Source organism: Xylaria bambusicola, assembly GCF_022495145.1.
Source record: "Xylaria bambusicola strain CBS 139988 unplaced genomic scaffold F5B22scaffold_1, whole genome shotgun sequence".
NCBI lineage: Eukaryota > Fungi > Ascomycota > Sordariomycetes > Xylariales > Xylariaceae > Xylaria > Xylaria bambusicola.
This window is the reverse complement of record NW_025953554.1, coordinates 714,318-725,583: the sequence shown is the minus strand read 5'-3', so window position 1 is coordinate 725,583 and position 11,266 is coordinate 714,318. Positions and strand designations below refer to the sequence as shown.

General features: G+C 47.4%; 1 protein-coding gene across 1 annotated transcript; it reads left to right on the top strand.

Annotated features, from left to right (window-relative positions):
* The first annotated feature begins 3,104 nt into the window (after positions 1 to 3,104).
* On the top strand, positions 3,105 to 5,115 carry F5B22DRAFT_9724 (uncharacterized protein). The gene is made up of 3 exons (XM_047980744.1): positions 3,105 to 3,244; positions 3,293 to 4,181; positions 4,297 to 5,115. Exons 2-3 carry the CDS (start codon positions 3,459 to 3,461, stop codon positions 4,903 to 4,905), a joined length of 1,332 nt encoding a protein of 443 aa, XP_047836292.1. The 5' UTR covers positions 3,105 to 3,244; positions 3,293 to 3,458; the 3' UTR covers positions 4,906 to 5,115.
* Positions 5,116 to 11,266: the final 6,151 nt, after the last annotated feature.

Sequence of the window (11,266 nt, the reverse complement as noted above, 5' to 3'; positions counted from 1 at the left end):
TGTACATAGTAGTGTAAACAGTGGGCATGATCTAAAGATCGGTGAGAAAAGTACGAGTTCTAGATTCTTGACTGTTTGTCTCAGGTAAATGAATACCTGTTTCCCTGTGTTTGATTTGATGTGCTGTACCTAGTGCGATGCAGGAGGCCGTTGTTTCATTTTTCTCATTATTCCTCGGCGTTGGTAAAGTGGTAAGGTAGGTAGGTAGGTAAGCAGGCGATATTTTTTTTTTCAAGTCTTGTGCGACGACACGTTGCAGGTGAGATGAGATGAATGCCGAGTGGTGCATGATGGTATCTTACGGGTAAAATGAACCTACATACGGCTTACCTATACGTCGTTCCTTGTTATATCGCACAGAATCAAGTGTTTTACGAATCAACCGTTTAACCGAGATATCAAGAATACTTGGAAGGAGGATGATAGGCTTCTGTCGTGTACACCAAGTAATTCATGCTTACAGTAGTGTAGGGAGTGTACGTCTTACTTTAAGGTTGTTTGATGGCGGTCAGAGTTGGGTTGCGGGTACCTTGCAGAAAGATGAAGCGGCGCGGATGCAGGTCCACGATCCGGCCGTCGGTGAATTAGGTAGATGTGAGATAAGGTGATGGGATCATCAGGTGAAAAGTTTCTTGCCTGGACTGGGCTTCTACCTCCTCTGATTCGATGGACGTGTGGTCGGCAAGGGAGATTGAGATTGGGCTTGCGGTGTTTTTTTGATTGCTTAGGGGGTTTAGCTATATGATAACAGGTATCATATATGTCAGGGAACACTACCAATCGTGATCTGATGGCAAATTCGGTGATATGATCAATTCCAAGCACGGTACATGAGTAGTGAGACATATTCTAATGAACAGTCAGGTTAGTAGCCATTCAGCGATATCTTCACCGTTTTGCCAATACACACTACCTTAGGTTACTACCTATGTAGGCGCTGGACAGAGAGTACTACGTAGTAGCCTCCCTCACATGACAAATTAATTATAACTGCCTCAACCTCCAAGCTTTTGATCTGTTTGGTTAAGCCGTTAGCAAAGTCGTAGTGCAGCCAATGCTACTCCATCTACTACATTTCCATGTACTTACAGTACCGGTAGTGTTGTTGGTATACTAACAAAATGCCAACCATACCTACTTGCTTCATAGTATGCTCAGAACAACCAACTGCATCGTCTCCCCCACGTTCACTCACGTAAGATGAATAAAATAGTCGCTTCAGGTAGACCAAAGAAAACCGCCCGGCGTTCACGATTGATTGGTCGAGTCCGCCGGCTTGCCGATCGACCGTGACAAGGATTCGGAAATGGGAAATGGTGTAATTACGCTACTTAACGCTACTAGCCTTACGAACCGGCTGGTATTTCCTGAGGACTTAAATGTACATACTTACACTCTGGGTGAACATACCACCGTAGCTTCTACTACCCATTTTTTTAGGCGCGCTCTTTTTCATTTAAATCAAGGATAGTGGCGTCTATTTTCGTAAAGAGGAGGTTTCTTGAAGACTCATTCGTCATCTGCCGTACGGTAGTCACAGTTGCAAGGAGAGAATAACGGTAGTCGGTTAACTTTAGTCACTCTATCGGCTGTCCTGACTTCTTGCATATACGCCAGCATTGGGTATTATACTGCTCACATATTTACCAGGGTATTGATATAGTATAAAGTAAGCAGTAAACATGCAGTGCAGTGCGTACAGATAGCCGGCCAAATCGAGTGGAGAGGGCATGCGTGGCGCTTCGCCAGCATGCAAGCCTCGTTAACATGCCTTGCTTGTGCATCAAGGCGCCTTTACTTTCGTAGCAAAAGTGAACCACAGAATACCGTTGTATGTGTAGTGAAACGCCAGACGAACTCCTACATATCCGAGGCTTGGACGCCTTCGTCTATACTTACTTGGATGTAATATTTTCCGAGTAGGCACTTACTTCATGAGCGTAGGTAGTGGTGAGCAGAATAATGCCCCGAGGAGTTCATCACACTACAACAACAACAATACTACGACGATGCAATCTGTAAGTGCCGCGTTTACGAGCGCACGGGTTCGCATAGGTAGGTAGACTTGACTGAACTGCCACCCCCTACTTACTTACTTACTTACTATTACATACCTGGTATGTACCAGCATGGTAACCTGCTCGTTAGGTCGACCCGCAGTCAACCCTTGGCCGAAAACTGCATGTATTGGATCTCGGTTCCATTCCCACTCCCACGCTAACTGGAGACTAGCTGACGAGTCGCTGGGGAGCGACAGGCCTAGAACTTCCCCAAGTGCCCGTAGCGTGCGCAGTATGCCGTATTTGGAGGCTCAAGGCCGTCCAGAGATAGCTCAGGACTGACAGAATCAGGCTCGCGACTGGGGGCCGTAACCAGTTCTGTTCTGAACGGGTAGGCACTTGGGATGTTGGATGGAGACTCTTGTTCTGTTGGCCATGGCCCGCGGGTGGCAGACCAATACCGGTCTCTCATGCAACCAACCAACCAACCCTTGGGCCTTGGGCCTTGGGTCTAGGTATCTGTCTGTCTCCCTGGCGTGGGTAAGTAAGTACGTGTATCCTCCTTGCCAAGTTTAGCATTATCACGCCAGAACAGTCGGCAGCAAAAGCGGTATACTGTAGGTTATTGGTCTAGGTGTAGATTAGTATACATTAAAACTTGGCTCATCATTCAAAAGAGCACCGTCCCCGAGGAGGAGGCTCTGTGGAGAAGGGGGGAAAGGGTTTAGTCAAACTGCTCTCCCATCAGTTATACTACAGTTATACTATTTCACCTTCAAAGACGTTCGACTGACTGACTATATACATGGACTGTCGATCGCTCTCTTCTTCGTCCTAATTATCTCCGCATTCATAGCCATACGTAGCCCGTCTGCCTCCATCCAGCCCGTTCCCTCCGACTCTCCGCACTCCCCACTCGGTCCTCAGGCTCCGTCGGTTGCCCTTGTTGGTTGGCAGTTGATCATGCTGTGCGAGCGGGATGCATGATTTGTAGAAACGGCGTGGAAAATCGATTTGGTTTGCGGCATCAACGCCATTTTATCCGTCTGTCTACCGATACATCATTGGTCGGGTCTCCGCAGCCCATACGAGGCCACCGTTGTTCCTGACATCTGATTCCATTCCCCAATCCGCCAAGGAGGAGCAGACGGTTGGGTCCTACTCCGCAGTAATCGTACGAAGCGGCTTGCTTGCTTGCGATACAGATATTATTATAACAAGCTGGTGGAAGGACGTGTTCGGAGGTATTGGATGTTCTAGTAATTGCTATTTTTACTATCTAACAGAGAGAGAGAGAGTATTCACTCGTTCCCACTTACACACGCCCTGCCCCCCGATAGCCGAATCCTCCATCCAGGCACATCCAGGCAACCGGCTGCGTCGTAGAGATAGGTCGCACCACGGTAATGTTAGCTGAGGTTTCACCGAGACGAGACAACTCGTGGCCGTGCTGAAACAATGATGCCTTCCCGGCCGTTGCGTCGTGGGTGGCCATCGGCGGCGGATGCTGGAGATGCTGGAAATGCTGGAGAGACAGCAGTGACACCGCTAGGCCGCTGTGGGCGTTGGCGTCGCGCCCACTGGGACCACTGGGGTGCTCGTGTTACAGGGCCCGCATCCGCCCTCAAGCTCAGCAGGGCAGTGATCTTCCTTCTCATCTCCTGCTGGCTCTGTCTAGGCGCCGCCGCGGCTTCTATTTCAGTGGACGAGTCCCCACGCCCGATCGTGCCCGCAGGAGCTGGAGCTGGAGCTGGAGTCGACACTACAGACGAGGCACTGCTGATCGATCCACGAATCCCCGTCTTCGTCGACGGCCATTGGCAAATCATGTCCGACGAAGAGCATCGCGAGCTCCGTCGCCGCGCCGACGCCCACAAAGAAACAGAAGAAGAGGAAGAAACGGATACAGAAACACAGACAGGAGCAGGAACAGGAACAGGAACAAAGACAGAAAAGCCAAAGGCCACCAAGACGACCGAGATCATAATCAACGCCGCGACCGTCACCGATTCCGCGAATCCCGTCTCAACCACGACCGCCGCAGCGAGCCCCTTACCAAGCCCCTTCGACGGTGCCTTGGCGGCCAACTTCTCGGGCGACAATGTGTGTCCAACATTCATCAATGATTTCCTATCGAACGCCACTTTCAGAGCATGCTACCCAATATCGCTGCTACTGCAGGTAAGTTTGGCCCTAGTTCAGGCTAGAGAGGCATCTCTATGTACCGATCTGCAACACGGCAACCTCAAACATGTAGTGCATAAAACAAAAACGCTAACCATGTCACGCTACTCAGGGATCGCAGTCATTCTTCGAAGCCGAGAAGTCCTTCTTTAGCATAACGCAGGTGCTCGACGCCGCCTGCAAGGCCGATGTCGACATGTGCACCGACTATTTCAACGACCTCGCCAAGAGCCTCATCGCCACCGGCAACTGCGGCAAGGAGTACGATCGCGAGAACGCCCTCGTCGTGCAAGCCTACCAGGGTATGAAGACGTATAATACCGTCTACAAGGCCACGTGTCTCGCCAATGAGGATTCCAAATCTTCCGAATATTGCTTCGCCAACGCTATCACGAACAGCACCACCCCGTCGAATGCGTATCTCTACTACCTGCCATTCAACTCGACACTGCCTAGCACGGCGGCCCCAGCCTGCGGCTCATGCACGCAGCAGACCATGGCAATCTACCAGGCCGCGACCTCGAATCGCAAAGCCGACATCTCCAACACATACTTGAGTGCGGCCGAACAGATAAATTCGAATTGCGGGAACAACTTCGTTAATACGACGTTGGCGACCGCCGTTGATTCAGGCACGATGGCATCCTTGAACCCAATATCGTCGTCTTTAGCGATTCTGATATCTTTCTTCATCATGGCCGTATCCCACTGGATATTATAACCTTTACTTCTCCCCCTTTTTATTTTTCATTTGTGTCGGAAAGCCTACCAGGTCCTTACGAAAGCGACTTTATCGTCCCAAACTCAAAAAAGCGATTACAAAGCACGGCGTCTCAGGAAGCGGGCGGCACTGGGATTTTTTTTCGACATAACTTGGCAACGGATTTTATTTGACATTGACTTTTGGACTCTTTTTCTACTATTCTTACGAAGCACGCTCCGAGTAAACAACGGCAGTATGTTCTCTTACTTTTGGACGACGGTCTCAGTGATGACGAGACCTTGGCCCCTTTTTTGACGACATAACAATATCAAAGGTTATGTCCCTTTGATGCGATACCCCCTATTCTCTTACATATTTCCAATAGCGCACAGTTTATACCTGTCACACACGCTCATCATAATTTATATCATCCATCAATGAGGTCTTCGCACCTTCTGTTATTTACTAGCTATCCAAGCTCCGTCGATGTATATATCGAGTCTCCCCCATACTTTTTTTCTTCTTTGGTTTGTCTTGGCGGGTGTCTGGAAGCGATACATGATAGATCTTCTCTGGGAAGAAAAAGAACTCTGATAACTAGAATATGTGGAAACCTGGAAATGCGCTATGGGATTCTTAATCGCTTTCTTGTACATAGTTCTTGGCCCTGTGACTACACGATTGCTCTGTCGACTGATGTTGCTGTTGTGCTGGTATTCGGTGATAGGACGCCTTAATAAAAATTGTTTAAAAGTTACTCTAGGTGCGCCTTTGTCTTTTGAGGTTGGATGTAATCATAATGGGTAGTTAGTGCACCCATAATTATACGGGCTTAAGAATTCAGGTGTTATCTACAAAGTCGTAGATAGATTTTTTGAATATGTACGCATAAACTATAAATAGTTACTCGAGTATGTAATATTGGGTGACATAACGCCACATATTTGCGTAAAGTAGGTCTCGCATGTCTTACGCATAACAGTCGTCCCCCTTTTCGGGACGGAGAAAGCGTCAACGATTGCGAAGATGGTACCTATGTTTCTCCTAGTTCTGACGGGTTTAAAGCTAGACCCTTTGCGCCTGGCTTATTGTTTGCTTTACGTATTCAGAAGCTGAAGCTGCAGCGTTAGAGACTACTTGTCTTGCTTCGTTTCCCTTTTGGTAGGAACTTGCTCATATGTACGTACGGAAAGCTCGTAACTTGAGTTTTTGCTGCGTACATTCACGGCAGTTGAGAATGAGCGGCTGATACTGAGGCTATGGAGTAGGTGGGTTCTAGCTCTGGGCTGGGGACTCATTTGGTAGGTAAGTCTGGGAGGCCGCTTCTGTCTGCGTCTTGGACTTTGTATGGTCGTGGTTGCGGACGTGTTTAACTTTGTTGGAGGTAAACAGAACAGACGGTGCCTAGTGTTTGTTTGTTTGTTTACTCCCGGACCATATTCTTTCTGTTTCTTTTCATCTGTTCCCATCTTCATGCAAACAGCTTCAGTATACCCATCTATCTTCATCACCCTTCTGCTTGAAGGGGTTGATATTCTTAATATACATCACTTGTTCATATTATTGAGGATATCCATTCTAATTACTCGTAATTGTTCCATCAGCATGACAGCTTCGGATAGTTCGTCGTGTTTAGAACAAGATATTTCACGCTTTCCCAGAACCGGGACTGCTACAGCAATAAGAGAAGCAACAACAGAAGGAAACTGAAAATTATTCTCTGCTTGCATTAAGCAAGCATTGATAACTCGTCACTGGGCGCTCTCACAGAAAGGTCAGTAGATATCCCTTTCGTTATCTATAAGCTAGAAGAATCACCCACCGTGGATTTCCAAGAACTCCAAGGGAGCAATTGCACTTCATCTCCCACTCAGACAGTTTCCACAGCATCTTGAACAACAGCTTTCTCAACCTGTTCATCGACCTGTCTGCTAATTTATTTCAAGGGCCCGAAACAAATCTTATTGGCTCACTGGTTCTCTTAGACGAGAGCTGCAACATCATTCTCAAGATTGAGCGCCAAGCTCTCTTTCTAGCTCTCAGCAGATCTGATCAGTGTGACGGGGTAATGTCAAGCGACCCGCTTGACATATGGATGCCCAGCTATACTGCATATCGAGCCATGAACTCGGCCCATATAACTGTTAGTATTCATACTAGATACTAAAGACCTGTGGACTTAAGTTTATTGTTCTGACTAGATATCTCGTTGCTGATAACTGCCCTGGTTATATGACGACGGCGGGCTTTGAACATTATTCGAGATCTACTTAGGGCGTCAACATGAATTATAGACATATAATTGAGCCCGAGCCCTGAGACTTCAGTCCCTGGGTCTGGTATCGACGATATATATACCAATGAAGATGGTAAAGGGTATTTAGATCCGTCCTAAACGCTGGTTTACGAGACCTCGAGAAACGTTTATCAGTCCTTCGACCTCAAGCAAATTTGTGCAGAGAACAGCAAGCTCTAAATGGAGCCGTTTTAGATAATGGTACGTCTGACTTCAGGTGCATCTATGAATCACTGAGTCGACTATCTGCACTGAAGGGCCTATGGATCATTTCGGATGGACTTGTAGCGGGAGACGATGTGCCCGGCCTTGTCGTACTCAGCAGACTACCCGCAATTATCCATGATAGCGCCCCGAGAAGGCTGCGACTGGATCACAAACTCGGCGTTCAAGTGGAGGGGCCGAGAGAGAGAGAGTACCAGACCGAATTATCTGTTGTGGGTTAGGCTCAGGGGTACACTGATATCCTGTATGCAAACATCTGTTTCTTTTGTTCCTATCGATATATGCTAATTGAGTTCAGTCATGGTTGAAGAAAATTGGATTTTATACCCCTTCAGCTTTATAACCGCGATATCATCTTCAGTCCCACCAGGACCATAACCGTCTCGGACAGACATGAGAAACAAAAAAGAAAGAAAAATAAAAAGGCTTCACGTCCTTATAACATTTATTAGGTACGTTCAAACTGACCCAACTGTACTTGGCTATTCGACAACAGTCTAATATCCAGCAAGAATGTTAAAATAGTCCCAGACAGCTCAACGCCTTTGTGAGCTTTCCAGGGGAAACCCGGCGGGAGGCAGCATGCTTGTAGAGTCGGCCAATGTCCTCGAGGCACATATAGCCGGTCGGCTATGTATTTTCGTACGGCAGACTAAAACCAGGACTCGCCGCTGCCTGTTCGAAGAATGCAATTCTAGGGTTCACAGAGCTGCAGCAAGCCTGTAAGAGATATAGTCAAACAACGGCGGCCGCTTAAATGCTTACCTTTGAGGCTTTTGTCAGTTAGCAAGCACTTTCATCCACCAATCGCTTCTTGAATTATAAATTGCCTACCCAAATTTGTATTGCAATTCAGACGGGCGGATCAGTGTGCCTTCTCGTGCTTTACACTGGCTCAAACCTCGTGATGGCAGCTCACTTTGACCTCGCTTCCTTTCCATCGACTTCCTCGGCGTCGACAATTTCTGCTTGAGATCTCGAGCTGGGAAGATATGGGGTGGCCTAGAGAGTCATAGTGACTGATGATTACGGCAACTGGAAACCGCTGAGCGTCCTAGAAAAGGGGGCCAACCGTTACTCAGTCAATGGGGACTCAGACGCTTCCATCTTCAACATTCCCTGTTATCTTGTGCGATAGTAACTGGTGGCAAGGGTGTCACATAAATGGCATATATTCTTGCCATTTTGTGTCGTGCTCTAAGAGACATAGCGATGATCATCGACGATAACTAGGCACAGTGAGTTTTCACTGAAATTACATAAATAGTCTCTCTCTCACTCGCTTGACTGATCGCAGTAGTGCTAACTCAATGCGACTCGCAGAGCCAAGTTCAATACCGCTCGGCACAGCCTAGGTATCCTACGCGCCGTGATTGTGACAAGTCGTTACAGAATACTAGCTACCCATGTACGGCAGCAATCACCCTCCTTACAAGATGCAGTTGAGAATTCATTGTGAGGGGAGCTGGAGAAAATATGCCAAAATCAAGCATCAAAAATTTGATGATGAATGAAGAGCTTACCTGGTAGAGTTCATCTACCTATCCGTCTACTGATAAATATCGTGCGTCGACTCGCTAATCCCGTCTTTCGATGATTACAACTTAAGTTCCGATAGTATCGGTATATTTAGCGGCAGAGCCTCTGTCTGCCGGACGGACAAGTTGTCTGAGGGAACAGATATTACCTTTACTGCCTCACCGGACGGGCCTTAGATCACCACGTAGCGGAATATCCCGATCAACAACCGTTCTCGTTGACCATCGTGTCTAACCTCCGGCAACCACTTGTCCCTGGTGGACACTTGAAAGATTCACATCAACCTCCACTCATCTACCAGGCATCGTCTCTCTCTGTCCCAAGATGATCCAGCCCTCATATTGGACCCCGGAGCAATCGTTGGAGAGGTGGACGCCTCAGATGAGACTGAATACTCGATTGACACTAAATGCTCGGATGAACCCAGCCTGGTGGAAACTAGCCACCCACTCCGTCTACCCTTCATGCGGATGACTATCTACATGTACATACTGATCGACTAAATTCCATCTCCCCATCTACGGACGAGGGTGAGATTCTCCTTACTCCCGAGGACAAGTTGCAGCACTGAGAGCTAAGAGTCGGACTCTCCGGGATCATCTCAGCTTCTTCAGGGAAAAGGACATTGTCCGCAGTGAAGGTCGGAGACCTCTGGATTATGGGACCAGATACGAGGTTGAGTGAAAGTATCAAAGCTCATCAACATGAGTATAGAAGAGACATCATCTGATCTAAAGTAAGTCTGATTAATCACCTGTCCCTATAAGAATGCTTGTTATTAGAGATTTGGCTAACGTGAATTAGGACAGATCAATATAACGATCAGATTTGTACATGCTAAAAGCCACTTATCTTTTGACGATAAGTGGTATGATGATGAAATCATCGATTATGTTCTACATTTGCTTCACGTCGCCCCTCCAGAGCCGTTCTGGTATATCTCCTGCAGCGCAACTAAAGCAACCAACCCCTACCCAATTCTCGCATCATAGCTGCAGAGCTGTAAATCAGGTATCGAAGGGCAACCTCAGGAACTCTAGGACCTTGACGGTATCAACCGCGTTCAAACGGTCAGATATCTTGCCCCCACCTAACTATCATCAGCAAATCAGATCTAACTTACTGATCGCAGAACACATGGTACATAAACATGGGTGATGACCTCAAAAGAAAGAGGACTATCATATTGCTGGTTTACCGAGAACTCGCGATTCTCTATTCCCCTCATGAGCTCATTTTCCAGGACGAACTCATCACTTTAGATGTGAAGGCCCTCACCCCGCAGGGATCTGATTCTGACGAGTCAGTGCCAACGAGTTGAGCACTTCGCGGAAGGACGCTCTTATTCTTAACTAAATATCGTCCACCCATGCGGTATCTATACTCCGCCTTCGCAATAAAGTCTATAAGCCTAGCAGAATTTTAATTATTACCAACACGCGCACACATCTATACCACCTTCTCCCCACGATACGTTTTCCATCTCCTCTTTTATTCTCTTTCACTACTTCTCAAGATGCCATACTTAAGAAGCTACAGAAAATTTTATGTGCGGCGACAAATGAACATGGACAGCACAAACATTGGTGGTTGGCGTAACATATAGACGACGACGAACTTTTGCCGACCCAAGCATGCGAAAAATGGGGGCCCGAGTTTTGCTGGACGTACCTTGGGGCCTGCTACAGATTTAATCACGAACACAATAAGCGTTGTGGTGTGAAGAGAGCGAGAGTCAACATGCCTTTCATACGCCGCATCAGGCTATGGTCTTCCACCTAGCCCGCGAGTCATATGCGACGACATGTTCCTGGACATGTAGGCTTGTGAAACTTGAACTCAACAATGATACGATCAAAGATTACCGTTGACGGTATCCAAAATACAATCATCCGGAAAAGCTGATAAGGGCCACCCCCTTTTCGATCCTGATGTCGAACAGCTCAACACCTCCACTGGAATGAGGGTAAGCAGCTAAAATTCCAGAAGACTTTTATAGCAATGACGACGAACAATCAGTGTCACTGACCACCACCAGGGTTATTAATTTAAGAGAGACTGGATCTACATTGTTTTCTGTTTTTCTCTCTTTCTCTCAAGTTTCCGCGGCCCATTTGCTGAAACACAGTGTTACACGTGCAACCTCTGTGCTAAGCTGAATATGCAGTTCGCCTTGCACTTCGGCCGTACGAACGGCCACTGCAGGCTGTTCATGACCTTCCAAGACATGCAGGCAATATTGGGCAATATTGGAAAGTGAGGTTATACAGACTTCGCTTCTTGAAACAGACCCCAGAGACCTAGGCGGTTTAGGCTGGC